Genomic DNA, 17,791 nt, shown 5'->3' with positions numbered 1-17,791 from the left:
TCTAACTTTAAATTTTCAACTTTCCAGTAATTATTTTGCCTTTTTTTTTTTTTCTGCGACAGAACATTGTTGACCTAGCCAATGGTGAGTATGAGTAGAACGAAGGGTGCGAGAGAAGTCAAAAGGATTATTTAGGAGATTGAAAATATGATAATTTTTGAGTGTTTGCTGTTGTTTCATGTGAGAAAAGTGTGCTCTCCTGTTTTGCTTTCTTTGTGTTAAGAGCTCTGGATTTCAGAGAAGTTGGTTTACAGTTTCTGTTTCCTCTTCAGCAATAAATGTGAGAGACATTTTTAACCTCAAGATTATAGTGAGTCAAGAACCTGAATACAAATAAAAGTTTAAAAATTTAATCCCTGCATATTAGTCAGAGGCAGAACATCATGATGGGCAGCATGTGGTGGAGCTGGGTTGCTCATTTCATGGGGGCTGGGAAGGAGAGAAAAAGGGGGCCAGGGACAAAATAATACCCTTCCATGGCATGACCCCATTAACCCTCTTCCTCCAATTAGGTCCCGCCTTCTATAGTTTCTACTCCCTCCCAAAAGTCCCTTCAGTTATGAACCCATCAATGGACTAACCCGGTGATGGCATCAGAACTCTCATTACCCTACTGCATTTCAAAAGCCCTACTTTTAAACATTGCTGCACTGGGGACCAAGCTTTTAACACATGAGCCTTTGGGGGACATTTGAGATTCAAACTGTATGTTTTAGTCAGCTCTTATGCTGCTGTGATGAAAAGACCTGAAAAAAAGTACAATTTTTAGGAGGAAAAGTTTATTTGGGGCTCAAAGTTACAGATGTCTTTATCCATAGGTGGCCGGCTCCCTTCTTTGGGTCCAAGGTGAGGCAGAACATCATGGAGGAAGAATGTGGCAGAGAAAAGCAACTCAGGACATCACAACACAGAAGCAGAGAGAGTCTAAACTCAGTTCACAAAATATATACCCCAAAGGCACATCCCAATAATCCACCTCCTCCAAACATACCCTACCTGCTGACAGTCACCACTCAGTTAATCCCTATCAGAGGATTAACACACTGATTGGATTAAGGCTCTCTCATAACCCAGTTATTTTACCTGTAAACCTTCTTGCATTGTCTCACATGAGCTAACCATAACACTGTAACACACTCACTGACCTCCTAGGAGAAAGGAAAACAGACTGGTGTTAAGTGTAGTATTAACTCTCATTTGTGTTTGGCTTTATATGCTGAAGTAATATATGATTGTGATAGAGAGCAAATAGCAGTCTGGGAGATTTTCATCCTCCTCTGTAACTAACCCAGTCTTTAATCTCAGGCATCCTCTCAAATCTGTGTGTTGTGGGACTGAATCATTTCTAAGACCCCCCTCAGCTCTCATGTGCAGCCATTTTCAAAGAGGTACGCTGGATTAGAGATGACTTCAATATTTGAAAAGTTGGACTGGTATTTCATTTGAGCCTTTTCTCTGCCCAAATTCTGTTCTTCTCCTTGGGAGAGGACCCTGCTCTCTAGTGAGTGACCAGTGAATACTGAACCACTTGGAACCCTCACCGTTTGAATTCTTTCTGCCATCCTTTTCCTTCATCCTTCACCTGACAGACATCGCTTGAAGCTCCCTCCCTCAGCTCTCAGCTTTTGACGCTTGCTTCACTCACTTTTCTCTTAGAATCTTTTGTTTCCTGCTTGTCACTACCAGCCTTCAAGAAAATCTACATGCTTGACACATTATTAAAATTGGATGAGACTGCACTGGCATTTCACAGGTGAGGCCTCTGTTAAACACTGTGGCAGGATTGTAGCCTGCATCTCTTCCTCTGGCAGGTGATGGAGATCGCAAGCTCCCTTTTACTCCAAGCAGTTTGCTCAGAATTTCTGGGGAGGTTGCTGGCAAAGCTTACAGATGTGCTTTCCTTTGATTTTGTAGTTGTACAAAGAATACAGCTACAAATCCTGAGGAAGAGAATCACATAGCCTAACTGAAAACCGAAGACCTTGGGTGCTTTTACTGTGCCTTCCTGTGGAAAGTGAGACATGGGATTGGGAGTTCTAGAGACCTGGAGGGCTTTAAATTTCCATCCTGCTGTTGAGAGAAAAAGTGATTTTGAGGCATCTTTACTAAGAAGTGAGTGCACATTTAGCCTGCTTTCTGCATTTTAGAACTCAAATCTTAATTTTGGAGGTTTTGACCCTGCTTCCCGTAAATGCAATAAAAACTAAACAAATAAACAAAAACAAAACAACAAAACAAAACCCAAAACATGCAAAGTAATTCATTTTCTCTGAGGCCTCTTTCTAGGCTCCCATATCTTCCTTTGCAAAAATTAACATAATAATGATAAGTAAAACCTACTAAGTTCTTGCCACAGAGCAGACAGAGGTCATGTGGGATTTCATGAATGATTCTATTTACCCCTAACAACCTTTCCATAGGTTATGTGATTTTACTAGCTTCATATTTAGTTCCATGGCTCTTAACTGTGAGGAAACTGAGGCACATGATCCTTTTTTTCATGTATCATATGTGTGGGAAGCATTGCCCTAGTTTGCTTGTAGACTCAACAACAGCTATGCATGAGTTTCTTTACCTACAAAGTGACAGAGGTGAAGACAGTAAGTGTTCAAGTGTGGCCTGGCCAAACAGAGCACATGTCTTTTGTGGCCCACTAGTGACATTATCAGTTTCAGACTTCTGGCTTTCTTGGCCGTTTTTATCCTGTTTCGAAGGGGAGTATCCTCTTCTGCTATTTCTCAATACCAACAGAGAATGTTTATGCTATTATGTTGGGAATATATATATTTTATACTGAGATGACACAGTGGAAAGAACAGAAAATTTAGGCTGAAAAAGAATGATTCCATGTGTTCGATCTGTGTATTCCGTGTCGTTCATCAAGCCGGCTCTCTGGACTTAGCTAGCCTAGTTGTAAAATGAGAGAATTTTTCTAAATGTGTTTTCAAAACTCCCTTGTAGTCCAGTACTCTCAAACACATGGCTAGAGATCAGCCCCCATAAGTTATACATCAGTATTTGCAGAAGAGTTTGAAATTGGCCAGACTCAGTTTGGAATTGAGAGAGGAATAAAATATTAACCAGGGCAAGGACTTACATGGAGAGCTGTCTGCTCAATGCTTTACCAGTCTCATTTCATCTTCACAACAGTCTTCTTTTACACATGGGAATATTTAATTTACTTTCTTATCATCACATGGCTAGGAAGTAGAAGAACAAGGACTAGAACTGGGATTGTCAGAGACTCACCCTCGTTTACAGGATAGTCAAAGCAGTTTGGAGCTATAAGAGACTTGGTTTGGTCCTATTGCTATCATATACTGTCCCATCTCTGAGACCTGTCTCTTGACTGCATTCACTGCATCCATGGAATGGGGTATTGTCCTTCTGGAACTGGAGGCTGTGACTAGATCTAAGACCAATACATTCTGGGAATCTTCAATAATGTGTACAATATCTTGACCTTCAGTGCACACAATTTATTTCTTGAATAGAAATTTGAAGGAGGAAACCACATTTTTTTCTGGAGTTTGTTTATAGCTCCTAGTGCCCATGGGACCCTGAATAAAAATCATGTAATAATAAAAACAAAAAGAATAAAGGATGTTTGATTATTATATGAGAATTGTAATTGGATCTTTACATCCTAATCATGGATTAGAAAAGATTGCTTGGGGGGAGAAAAAAGGAACTCAAAAGCCAACTAATGACTGCTTAGAGTTTCCCCAGTGTACTGTGCCACACTTGACATAAGCCAGTTTATTTATTGTCACAACAGCCCTGCAAAGAAAATCATTCCCTTCAGCCACATGAGAATACTCATTACAGTAATTTTTTTGTAAGGAAAATAATGGAACCATGGTACAAAGGCAGCATACCCAGAATCCCTTCTTCAGCCTGCTAACCCTTACTGACGCTTTGATGAGAGAAGCAGGCTATTCTAGGTGTCAATTAGATGATGCCATCTGCATTCTTACTTATTATGTGCAGCAGCAGGCAGAGTGGCTACTGGATCCTTCTTGGACGTTTAAGCATAAGAATTCAGGGTCCCTTTTTTTGGTGTTGTAAAACCAGTTGTGAAATGATTTGATGGAGACTGGGAAGGAACCTGGAGACCTTAGAAGCTCCTCTAGATCTAGGGTTTTTGCTCACGTCCTCTGCCACAAGGAAAACTTTGTAGAAACTGACACTTGTGTCCTCAAACTGAGAAAAGATACTCAGCATGACAGGTAATGAATGAAAACCGAAGGGTTCAGAGATCGTAATGTTGATCCAGTAATAATAGTTAGGAAAGATCCCAACTCTAAGCCATTCTTTAGGTAATTTCATTTTATAATAATGTATTAGCTACTACATTTCTGAATTTAAACTTCATAGGTGTGTTTTCATCTGATATGTGTGTGTGGGGAGGCTTCATTACCCTTTTCACTTCTTCCTTTTCTCCTTTCTCCCCCACTCCCTTTTCTTTGTTTTTTATGATCATCTGGTAATGCTTTTTAAATTCAGCTAGCCAGTCCTGACACTTCCAATGAGTATAAAATGAACAGAACAGTGTAAATATAGATACCCAGTGTCACAGGGAGGAGTTGTACACGAACTCGTCAAGGAATGATCTCTAATAACCCCTGCAAATCTGAAGCTCTGACTTGTGGATTTTCCTCCCCAGTGCCAACCCTTGTTCAGAATTTGGCATTCTTTTCTTATCTGGCAAATCTTATCATCTGTTATCATCTGCCCGGGGATAGTTCCTATTTTCTTCAAATTACTCAATCAAGAAAACTCCCCTTTTTTTTTTGGTGGGAGTAAGGTATTTCTAATTATCTGGTCCAGGAAAACCATCTGCTGAGTTATTAGTGCAGTATTATTGAACAGTACCAGCAACATGAGGATGGATGACAGATGCCACAGCCACTCCACCCTTCCCAGCCCCCAACTTGTCTCTTTCCTTCTGATGGTTTAGTTGACAAATAAGAATTCTCAGAAACATTTTATACACCTTTGAGACTTTTGTTTTATTCTCCTCTGAATGAGAAAAGTATTGTTTTAATAATATTTTCTCACTGTAAATCATTTTCTACATAAATACTGTTTGCAGGTTTTTTGAAAATTGGTGATTTATTATGGGACAATATTAGAGAAATATCCAGCTGTTTTAAATATTTTTTCATTGAGAAACAAAAAATAATATATTTTCAAATTTAAATATCAATCAAAGAGACTTCACCTCATAGAATGGATAAAAACCTTAGGATTTGTTTGAGTGCCCACTTATTTAAACAAAGGAAATAGGACATTGTTATCAGTGAGGATGCTGATCAGCTACAAATAAGGAGACTCAAAAGAGTCCTGTAAACTAATGTGTCTCCATCTTTAATGTGGCTAAGGATTACCTGAAGATCTTTAAAATTAAGGTTCTGGTCAGTAGGCCTGAAAGTCTGCACTTCCTACAACCACTCAAGGATGTTGTTGGATCCTGGGCCACACTTTGAGTGATAGGAATATTTTAAAAAGCTTATTTCTCATTTAAAATCTAGAGGTAGAAAATTCAGGGCTGGTAAGGCACCTTCATAAGCTATTCAAGGTCCCATCTTCTTTCACTATCAAATTTGGTAGTCTTGAGGGTATGTTGGTCATTCTTATGGTCCATGACTTAGCTTCTAGCCATCATATCTATGTGCCAGGGAACAGAATGGAACTAATGGGATGGTAGAGGAAGCACAGGAAACAGGACCATGTCAGTGTCTCTCAAGGAAGTTTACTGGAATCTATACCCATGACAATTTTAAACATATTCCATTGACCAGAACTTAGTCCCTTGACCACATCTGGGTGAGAGACAAGTTGGAAAATTACACCTCTATTCTGGTGATAGAACATTTGCTCCGCTGAAAACTCCCCAATCCCAGAAGAAGGAAGGGGATGGGGTGGGACTATGGTAAATGTGATGTATCCAGCAGTTTTTAACACAGATCTGGAGATCTGTCACAGGAAATGGTTTTCCAAAAGTTACACAGAATATTATAGTTCACAGATTAATGTAACCAGCGCATGTGTGTTAGTCAGCTTTTTGTTGCTATGACCAAAAGACCTGACAATGACAACTTAGAGGAATAAAAGTTTACTTTGACTTATGGTTTCAGAGGTTCTGTTCATGTCCCACTAACTCCATAAGCTCTTGGTCTGAGTAAGTCAGAATATCATGGCAGAAATACATGGCAGAGGAAAGAAGCTCAGTTTTTGACAGTCAGAGAGAAAGAGAGAAAGAGAGAGACAAAGAGATGCCATATGTAAAATATAAATCCCAAAGGCAGGATCCCAGTGAAGAACTTTCTCTAACCATACCCTACCTTCTCATTCATGTCCCACATGGACCAGGGAATAGATACCCATTGGAGGGATGGACTGACTACAAAATAAAAGCTATGAAAGTCATACATCAGAAAATAGGACAAAAAGGCGAGAATATTTTTAAAGTGTGGCGTCATCAGTTGAAGCTCACCAGATGGGTCTGACTTTTACCAAGAAGAAGTTCGAGCTTGCTTTTTTTATAGCGCACAGATCAAAGGGGATTGGTAGGTGTAAGATGTCAGTGTGGGAGGATTCGTTTCTGGGCTTGCTTCTCGGTGTGGCAGGGATATTGCAGTGAACATGTTATTTGGCATTTGGTTCTTGGTGGGTTATTCCCTTTTCTGGGGCTATGTTTGAAATTGAGCTGTGAGATAGATCAGGGTGTCAACGTGAGGTCACCATGGGGTTCTGCCGCAAGTTCCCAAAATGGGGCTCCAAGGTCACTCATTTCACACATGGCTCATAGATGGCTTTTTGCACTACCTGACTACTTTTGTCACCCAGTTAATCCATTCAAGTGGATTAATCTACAGATTAGGTCATAACTCTCATAATCTGATCATTTCACCTCTGAATATACTTTCATTAACATATGAATTTTGGGGGGATGCTTCATATCTGAACCATAACAACATGTGTAAAAATTCTCAGCTTTGTAGTACATTATATTATAGGGTGTTGTATTTGGAGGTGTCTCCCCAGAAGCTCATGTGATAGACAATATAGTGATTTTCAGAGGTTAAATGATCAGATTGTGGGCACTTTAACCTAATCAGTGAATTAATCCATTTGGTTGATAATTTGAATGATTACCATACTAGATGATAACTGTAGGCCGATGGGGCATGGCTGAAGGAAGTATGTTACCAGGGACATGACCTTGGGGAGTATATCTTGTACCCATGGTTCCTTGTTGTTTCCTGACTGGCATGAACTAAAGAGCTTTCCTTTGCCAGATCCTTCCACCATGATATTCTTCTTAGCCCCAGAGCAAATGGCTTATGAAGCTTGAGCCAAAATAAACTTTTCCTCCTCTAAGTTGCTCTTGCTAAGTCTTTTAGTCACAGCAACTAAAAGCTGACTAATATATAAGGTCATTCACTTTTTATAATTGTTTTATAGTATCATGAGTTTCCTTTCTTAGGTATGAAAACGAAGGTACAAATGGTTAAGGGACTTCATTGGTCAGGAGGCCCACTTGACTTCCCTCTTTAATACTGTATACCTTGCCCCTCCCCCATTCCCAAGCCCTCTTTCCAGGTTCTGTGTTTGTCTTTGCTTCATTGACTTACCATCTTCCAACATACTATCATATGTAACTTTTTTTATTTAGCATGTTAATTATTTATGGTTAGTTTCCCAATGTTAGAAGGTGAGTTCCATGAGACCTTTGTTTTTTTCAACCAGGTATCACAAGCTTCTGTTTTGGCACAAGGTGGAATTATTAGTACATAATTTTTACATGAGTGAATAAAACCAATAGGTGTCAGAGGCTGCCTTTTAATCGTGTCTTTATCCTCAACCCTAGCATTCCATGCTGTGTGCCACATGCCCCCTCTGTTGGGGCTTCTGCTGATGTTTTAGTAGAATTCTTCTTTGCCACAGAAACTCAGCTCACCCACACTTAACTTTTTTTATTCTTTGTCCTTATGATTCTCACTCTGTGTGCCTACCCAACTGAACACCCTTGTACCTCAAATTCTCTGGGGATCTCAGACCTAGGATAATATTTCCTGAAGAGTCATGCATATCACTAGAAAATAAAAACTAAGCAAATCTACGAGAATGGATATAAAACCAGTCCTTCCGTTTGACTTAATCTCTGCTTTCAGCTTAGATTCAACTACTAAAATCTGCTGATGGGAGAATTTTTAAAGTGCTTGGGTCATTGACATTGGAGTCCAGTTTGGAATGTAAGAAATGACTGGTATTGACCTCAACCCAGTCTCAGGACTACCACCTCTACCCTCTACCCTGTTTATAATCATAATATGGTATGGTACGGCATGGTATGGTATAATATAACATAACAAAGTAAACCATATTTTCATGCTTCTATTTAGAAGCCATCACCTACTGAGTTCATTTTGCTCAGTTAATAGTGTGTCTGTGCCATTCTTTTATAAAGATTGTTAGCTTCTCCATGAGCTAGACTCAATTCACATTTGTCATGCACATTCAGCTAACATATTGCTATAGTTTACTTATTTATTTATTTATCTACTTAGTTTTTTTTTTTTTTTTTTTTTAATGTGTTCTAGTTAGTTATACATGATAGTAGAATGCACTTTGGTACATCACACATAGGTGGAGTATATTTCTCATTCTTCTGGTTGTACATGATGTAGAATCTCACCAGTCATGTAGTTATATATGTACATAGAGTAATAATATCATATTCATTCTACTATTCTTCTTACCCCCATATTCCCCTCTACCTAATCTAAAGTAACTCTGTTCTTCCGTTGGCCCCTCCTTATTGTGAATTAGCATCTGCATATCAGAGAAAACACTCAGCCTTTGGTTTTTTGGGATTGGCTTATTTCCCTTTGCACGATAACCCCCAGCTCCATCCATTTACTGGAAAATGCCATAATTAATTCTTCTTTAAGGCTGAGTAATATAGTCCATCATATATATACACACACCACATTTTCTTTATCCATTCATCTGTTGAAGGGCACCTAGGTTGGTTTCATAGTTCAGCTATTGTGAGTTGAGCTGCTATAAACATTGATGTGACTGTATCACTGTAGTATGCTAATTTTAAGTCCTTTGGGTATAAACTGAGGTGTGGGATAGGTGGGTCAAATGGTGGTTTCATTCCAAGTTTTCTGAGGAATCTTCATACCGCTTTCCAGAGTGGTTGCACCAATTTGCATTCCCACCAGTAATGTATGAGTGAACCTTTTTTCTCACATCTCACCAACATTTATTGTTGCTTGTATTATTGATAATTTCTTTTCTAACTGGGATAAGATGAAATCTTAGAGTAGTTTGGATTTGCATTTCTCTAATTGCTAGAGATGTTGAACATTTCTTCATATATTTGTTTATTGATTGTACTTATTCTGTGAAGTCTCTTCTTCCTTAACCCGTTTATTGATTGGGTTATTTGGTGTTTTTTTTTTTTTTTTTTTTTTTTTTTTTTAGTTCTTTATATCCTGGAGATTAATGCTCTATCTGAGGTGCATGTGGTAAAGATGGTAAAGATTTTCTCCCATTCTGTAGGCTCTCCGCATTATTGATTGTTTTCTTTGCTGAGAAGAAGCTTTTTAGTTTGAGTCCATCCCATTTATTGATTCTTGATTTTACTTCTTGTGTTTTAGGAGTCTTGTTAAGGAAGTCAGATCCTAAGCTGACATGGTAAAGATTTGGGCCTACTTTTTTCTTCTATTAGGCACAAGATCTCTGTTCTAGTTCCTAAGTCTTTGATCCATTTTGAGTTGAATTTCATGCAGGGTGAGAGAAAAGGGTTTAATTTCATTTTGTTACATATGGCTTTTCCAATTTTCCCAGCACTTGAATGTCCCCTAAAAGCCCGTGTGTTGAAGGCTTGGTCTCCAGCCTGTGACACTATTTGGAGGTAGTGAAACCTTGAAGATATGGGACCTGGTGAGAGGAAGGAAGGTCACTGGAGGTAGGAAGGGGATATTGGAACACTGGCCTCTTCCTCTTTCTCTATTTGATTCCTGGCCACCATGAGGTAAACAGACCTGGATCATATACTTTGTTGTCACAGGCTAAAAGCAACAGAGCCAAGCAACCTTGGACTGAAATCCTTAAAATTAGGAACCAAAATAAACCCTTCCTTTTTTATTTATTTATTTTTACTTGTTCTTCTTACTTATATATGACAGTAGAATCTATTCTGACATATTTATACAAACATGGAATATATCTTATTCCAATTAGGATCCCTGTCTTGTGGTTGTATACAATATTGAGATTCACTGTGGTATATTCATCTATGTACATGGGAACATTATGTCAGATTCATTCCACTGTCTTAAACCTTTTCTCTTTTTAAATTGATTTACCTCAAGCATTTGTTGCAACACAAGAAAGCTTACTAATACACATATACTGAGTTCCTTTCATATTGCTAGACCCTTTAATTCTCATATAGCACTACAATACAAGTAGTTTGCATAAGCAGAAACAAAGTTTAAAAGGAAGAGCATTTTATTCAAGATCATATTACCTCTAAGTTGCACATGGCAAATAATTACATATGGAAAGTAACTCTACCTTAGGTCTTACACAATTTGAGTATTTGCTCTCTTTCACATATATGAGTGTCCTCAGTCTTTGTACTTGTATGTCTCTGTATCCTAGTCCTCAGCACAATGCCTTGATTACAGAAGGTCTCAATACATTTTTTAATAAATACAAATATATGAGCAATTTTCCTGTGGGAAATAATCCTGCGTTTAATGTGTGAGCATAGATTTGGGGCAAGCATCCTAGATCTATGTTCAGGCAGCTTTTATTTGTGCTACCACTCAGGCAAAAGTAAGTCAATTAATCTCTCTGTCTCCGTTTCCTGGCATGTAATGTGGGAATGGGCATGAAAGCCAAGAGGGTGTTGTGAGATTAATTAGTTAAAATGTATACCCTGCTATATAAATGCTAATTGCTGTCAGGAGCGTGGGGTGGATTTTCCAGTGACTTGGCTTCCCGAGGCTTTGCACATTTCCATTAGTCCTCTGTGCCACCAAGTCGCAGCCTTAAGAAACCCTTTGGCTGAGAGAAATGATGACTTTGTTGTTCCCCCATGTTGAAGGGCCAATTTAGAAAGGACTTTCACTGTGGAGTAAACTGGATAAGAAGGGGCATTTTAAACAAAAAGTAATTCAGTGTGCCAGTAATTTGCTAAATTCTCTTTGCTGTTATTAGAGACAAATCTATTTGCATAACAGCCTTTCCCTGTCTTTTCTGAGGCTGGTGCCTGCAGTGAATCATATAATTAATTTGGTATTACATGACACTCCAGCCTGTTGCCATAGATTTTATTTTTATTTGTTCATTGAATAATTTAAAAAGCTCTGACAAAATACCCTCAGGTAGCTGGCTGGAAAAACTTAAAAGCTCACAGAACAAATTTCAAATGGACAAATATCCCAAAGAAAAAGCTTAATAATAATAGCATTTTTGCTAATGCTTATGAATACTAATACAAATCTTTCAGTCCCTATTGTAAAGGAATCTTATTCTCTTTCTAGACATACACATTTGATCCATGAAATGTAATGTAAAAGAGACACATAACAGACATAATTATTTCTTTTCCCTTTTAAAATGTATTCAATTTAATTTGATTGAAAACAAATTAAGTTAATGGAATCAACCAAAATCTTGATGATTGATCTGTAATTAAATTTTAGTATGTAAGGACCTTTAACAAATACTATTTTAAAAATGTCTACTCCTAATTTATTAACATATTATGAAAGGAAAATCACCATTATTATTCACGATATGCAATACCAGTCGCTTTGACGAATTTCAGTGCCTTAATACAATACAGGCTTATTTTTTGCTCACATCACAGTCCCTTGAAAGTGATATGACATTCCTAAGTAGTTCTGCCTGACACAGGGATCCAGGCTCCTTTCTTCTTGTGATGCTACTACCCCTTTTAAAATGTCTGCTTTTCAGGCTCTCCCTATAAGGAAAAGAGAAAACACCAAAGATCACACAGAGGGTTCATGTTGCAGTCCTTTCTGGACCTATTTCATTAACTAGAATAAATCACATGACCCCAACCCTATTACTAGGAAGGGATATGTCATTTTCACATGGGTGCAGGAAGAGAAAACGAGTCTATCCCTGGAATCACCAAAAGTCTGTTTCTTAACTCCTCCTAAATTGTCTGCCTGAGTACCTGCTCGTAGTTGACAATTGCATGCTAGTTTTATTTTTTATTTTTCCCCTATCTCCTCTTTCTCAATCAGATTCTTGTACTTCACAAAAGAAAAAACTGCCCTTCACTCCTCATCTGTCTTCCTAACATTCATAGTTCAGGGCTATGGCGACCTCCAAGGACTAAGTGACACATTGTAATAGTGGGGTCAGAACACCTAGGTTAATAAAAGCACTGTTAACCTCTAGTAGGGCTTCCTTTTTCTCTCCAGTTTACCAGTGTTCCTGTAGCAGTGAATCATGGCTTTAGAACTGTGATATGTAGCCCAAGTTTTTGTGATGTGAATTGAGCTATATTGCACAGTGGTGTGGCCTAAAGGATGCTAATTTTCATTTAACAATTGTCTGTGCCATCAGTGATTTGGGTCAACCAATTCAGAGATGGGAGATACCTTTGGAAACAGCATAAGGAATGTCTTTATGATAAACAGAAGGCGGCGACATCTGATTTCATCTAGACAACAAACCTAACGTGGTGAAGTTCCAGCCTCCATCTGTTGTCCAATTGTCTGTCTGTCTCTTACTCTTTTTAATCATATACTTTATACTTAGAAATTGAAATGACTGTTATACCAATAGATGCCAACACAATTTTTGGAATTAAAAACTAAATGCAAGACTTTTCCTAAGAAACAGGAGGTGCAATTGGGATGGTTTGACACTGGCAGTGACTTTGCCAATTGTATAATGGGGTTGATATTTCTTTCCCTCCTTCCTTCTTTCTATTTCTAATTATTGTTTAAAAAGAAAATCATACTTAGAGATTGTTTTAAGGTCAATGTATTAAAATATCTATACCCACATAATTGCATTCTTTCTGCTGTGAATTCCCTGACTCCCACTAGTTTTCCACTTCAGAGGTAAACACCTTTGAGTATTTTATTTATTTCTCTTGGCATTTCCTGTCTATACTTTGCTAACCAATTTGTGTGTATTATTTTTTCTTTCAGTCAACAATATGCATTTTATTTTCCTTTTTAAAAAATTACAGTAAAGGGGGGCTGGGGTTGTGGCTCAGTGGTGGAGCATTTGCCTAGCATGTGTGAGACACTGGTTTGAGTCTCAGCACCACATGAAAATAAATAAATAAGATAGAGGTATTGTGTCCATCTATGACTAAATAAAAAAAAATTAAAAATTACAGTAAATGAGGATTTTTTTCTCTTCAGCTGCTGTACCTTATTTCCTATTCATTCTTCTGTATATTATATAATACTAGTGCTTATATGGTAGAATCAATAATCATTTAATTAATATGTCTTTAACTCTTATTCCCTAGGGAATCCTCAACTATAACTTCCAAACAAACCATCAATTAGGATTTTCATTTATAAGATTATATTACATTATATTTATATTGTAATGTATTACATTACATTTGTATGCAATACATTACATTTATAATCAGTTTTAGTTTCAGTCAGCTCTTTGTTTCTCTGAATATTCCTTGTTACAGCATACTGTTCCTCTTTTTCATGAATGCAGTAGGTTCCTTTCTCTCTGAAATTAATGATAATTTTTAAAAATATTTTCTTTTTTAAAATACCGGTGTAATTATCTGGAATACCAAATCCTATTAATAATTTGGAATAAGAAATTTCCTTTACTTTACCCGAAACTACATTTTGTAGTAGACATTTTTTCTCAAGATATCTTCTTGGGTTAACTGTATTTAAGAAGCAATTAAGAACCTGATTGGTGTGAAGCTTGTTAACCTCGAGCTTTTCTCTTGGCTGATGTGGCTGTACAATCTGTTAAAGAGTCTGTGATGTTAAAAATGTTAGGTCTTTCTACTTAAGTCTACTTTTACACTGCCTGGAGGGTAAAAGTTTGTCTACCCCCATTTTTGGAGCTGAGTGGGGAAAGTTGTCACTCGAAGAATGATATTAGAATAAAGTTCATAACCTGTTTGGTAGAGCTTTTGTATAATCTTTTTATTTTACCACTTTCCCCATAGCCTCAGTTTTGAGGTACCTGGTTGCATCTGCCATGTTAGGATAATTATTGGTACTGATAATCAAGTTATTGATGACTTAATAACAGAGATCTACTCTTTTACTTTATGGAACAAGCTGGAGATATCTTAGTTTGTGTGTTCATATTTTCCAAGGCAGAAGAAAAGGGAAATTGGTGAATATACCATAAATATTAAAACATCCACCACAAGTGACACTCTTTGCCATCTTGGCCAAAGTAAGTCACATGGCTTCTCCTTATGTCAGAAATTCAGGAAAGTGCAATCTTATAATGTGCCTGGTAGGATAACCAGAATTTTGTGACTAGCACTAATGACTTCTTACTTTTTACCGATAGTTCCTGGGTCTTCTCATCGTCTGAATTGTAGATTGGTTTATTCTCCAGCTTTCCCCTGCAGGTTTATGACATGTGTTTTAAAATCTGCTAAAGTGGCTCCACTTGTTCATTTTGATGTTTGTTTCTCATGTTCTTGCTGTTACCTAGGATTGTCTTGAAAATTATTTTAGTTTTAGTGGTGTTACAGAAAGGAATGATATTGGATGGGTTTATTAAGTGTCATATTTATCAGAAAAACTATGGTTGTATTTTTTCTATAAACTGAGCTAATTCTGCAACTTTGCAGTGTTAAAGAAAATGTAGTTAGTGAAAGTGATAAAATAGACGTTTTATTTCATTTAAAAATATTGTACAGGTATCACAAAGGTGTATTGATGTAAACAACCTTTTGATCTTTCCAAATCTCTCTGTATGTTAGATTTTAAAAGGTAATTCTAATTAAAGGATAGAAAAAATAGTCATCTGTAGAGTCTTGAAAAAAATAGTTTCATTTCCCAGAGATTTATTATTTACTTAATTGTCAATTTGTTTTCAAGTCAGAAAGATTCAAATTCTTTCCTTTCAAAAACAGGAAAATAACTACTATTTAGTTGTTCTACCAGTCATCTAGTGCTACAGAAATGTTGCCTAACCATCATCAGTTTTAATGGCAGAACTTCATTTTATTTTTTAGACATGCATTTTTGCTCGTGAGGCCATGGGTTGCCAGGCACTGTTGGTCCAGGCTGGGCTTGGGCATCTTTGGTCAGTGTGAAGGGCTGGATAGCTATGTTTCTGGAGCTGTCCAGCAGCTTTAGTCCACATGTTCTCTTATTTACTATTCAGCTTTCCAGGGCTTGTTCTCATAGTGGTAACATGGTTCCTAGAGAAAGCAAAAACTTTTAAGTCTCAGGCTTAGATTGTCATAAGATGGCTTTTGCTACATTGTGTTGGCCAATACAAGTGACAAGGGGCAGCCCCAATTCAAGGGTTGGGAAATAGACTTGCTCTGATTGAAAGACTTATAGTTTCAAATTGCAGAGGGTGATCATTCTGGGAGGAATTAAGGATGGGGCCTTTTTTAAAAATAGGCTCTGTCTTTCAGAATTGTCAAGTTATCATTAAAAATAATTTTTGATATTAAAATAAATAAATTGGGCATATCACTGAAGGAATTAAAAGAATTGAGTGACATTTTTCCTGGCTATGAAAAATTTCCTCAATGCTTATATATTAACAATTAATTTCCAACCGATACTTAACTCCTCTCATTCAGAATCAACCCATCCAGACTATGAATACCTGATTTCAATGAAATTTTATATTTGGCAAATACTTATAAAATTGAAAATCTAACCTGAATTGTACATACTATAATCATAATAAAACTCATCCAGAAGAAACAAAGTATAGCACATATAGCTTTATATATTTCTTTATTCTTAGAAGAATAAGATGATGAAAAAAATGTTTGAAGACTATCAGACATAAGAATATATTCCACAAAGTAAAATTATGTGTGAAAACAGTGGAATTGATACACGTTCAAGGAGAAAAAAGAAATATTATGGAATTAATAAGTTAAAAAAAGTGTCTTTGTCTATTTTTAGGTTTGACATCATTGTATGGCAAATCTCTATTCCATTGGGTGTAATTAAAGGAGTGATGTAACCCTTTTATTTAAAAATGCCATTATTTACCATATGACACTATATATGTTCTTTCCAGTTATTATACTTAGCATGAAAACTGAAATGTATGGAAGACTATATGGTTAGAGTGTATGTAAGAGACACAATAAACAAATAAAACTGTCTTAAAATAATTTGGGGGAACTTATAGAACTTCATCACCCCTGCAGTCTCTTCTGTCTTTGCCCACCACTCAGATTTCACTTGTAAGAAAAGAAGTAATTCTCATGTTTTTTTTTTTTTTTTTTTCTGAATTGAGGGATTATTTTTCATTATAAAAAATAAATTCTAAAAACCACTACTAGTTTTGTTTGACTCTCAATCTTTGAACCACTAGCACTTTTATTCCTCAGTGTGCATCCTGGAGACCTCGACTTCTTAAGGTCTATAGTCACACTCCTTGGTACTGTAGCCAGGAAACAGAATGGCTAGCCCAGGTGGAGGTGTGCTGTAAGTGTAAAATATGTTGAATGAGGAAGATTCACTGCAAAAAGAATTAAAATGTAAAATAACTTCATTAACATTTTTTCGATATCTTGAATATAACCATGGATAAAAAATACATTACTAACATTAATTTCACCTGCTTCTTTTTATGTTTTCAATGACACAACTGGCACATGTGGCTCATATTATATTTCTATGGGATGGTGCAGATATGGACTCCAAAGCAGGAGATGTGGGAGCAGAGAGAGTTCTCTCTCTCCTACCTAGGCAAGGGTTGTCTTCTCAGTTGCAATTTTCTCCTGAGGACTTCTCTATCTCCAGGAAATGAGAAAGCACATGATTTCTTGCTCATGACACCTCCCTCAGTCCTTGTAGGGTTTCACAGGATCAAGCTGTCAGATCAAATTTTTATCCAAAAGATACTCAAAAGACAATGAAGAAATGGAACGAAGCATTTTTTTTTTCACCAGTGGTGTTTATTATATGCATTTGTTGGAGAACCCAGAGAAGGAGGTACCTGGAAAAGACTGGGTATCCTAAAGAGAAAGTGTGTCCTCTGGAGAACTTCATTTTGAAGTGACTTTAATCTACTCTTTTCTTTTCTTTTGATGATTCCAGAACGCTGCGATGACTGGGGTCTGGATACCATGAGGCAGATCCAAGTATTCGAAGATGAGCCAGCTCGCATCAAGTGTCCGCTCTTTGAACACTTCTTGAAGTTTAACTACAGCACCGCCCACTCTGCTGGACTTACTCTGATCTGGTATTGGACTAGGCAAGACCGGGACCTGGAGGAGCCCATTAACTTCCGCCTTCCTGAGAACCGCATCAGTAAAGAGAAAGATGTGCTCTGGTTCCGGCCCACCCTCCTCAATGACACAGGCAACTACACCTGCATGTTAAGGTAGCCCAACTCACAGCTGCTGCTGTCTTTTGCCTTGATTCCTAGGCTTTATTCAGATGATGAATGTGCCATGAAACCAGGGAGGGAACAAAGTATTTAGAGTTATGCTTCACTTCAGTGTATTAGCCTAGAAGGATTGAAGAATGTGTGCAGAGAGAATGAGCGTGTTCCAGAAATATTCTCC

General features: G+C 37.3%; 1 protein-coding gene across 6 annotated transcripts in view; it reads left to right on the top strand.

Moving 5' to 3' along the window:
- IL1RAP (interleukin 1 receptor accessory protein) overlaps positions 1 to 17,791 on the top strand; it is a 171,498-nt gene that overhangs the window by 97,735 nt on the left and 55,972 nt on the right. For all 6 annotated transcript variants that reach the window (XR_013757318.1, XR_013757319.1, XM_079100859.1 and 3 more), the window contains exon 3: positions 17,322 to 17,607. Coding sequence is in view for 4 of the 6 variants with exons in the window: in XM_079100859.1 (XP_078956985.1) it covers positions 17,322 to 17,607 (286 nt within the window). In the remaining 2 variants the exon portion in view is untranslated. The remainder of the gene's footprint in view (positions 1 to 17,321; positions 17,608 to 17,791) is intronic.

The sequence above is a fragment of the Sciurus vulgaris genome (genome assembly GCF_902686455.1).
Source record: "Sciurus vulgaris genome assembly, chromosome: 10".
Classification (NCBI taxonomy): domain Eukaryota; kingdom Metazoa; phylum Chordata; class Mammalia; order Rodentia; family Sciuridae; genus Sciurus; species Sciurus vulgaris.
This window is presented reverse-complemented; position numbering and strand designations above follow the sequence as displayed.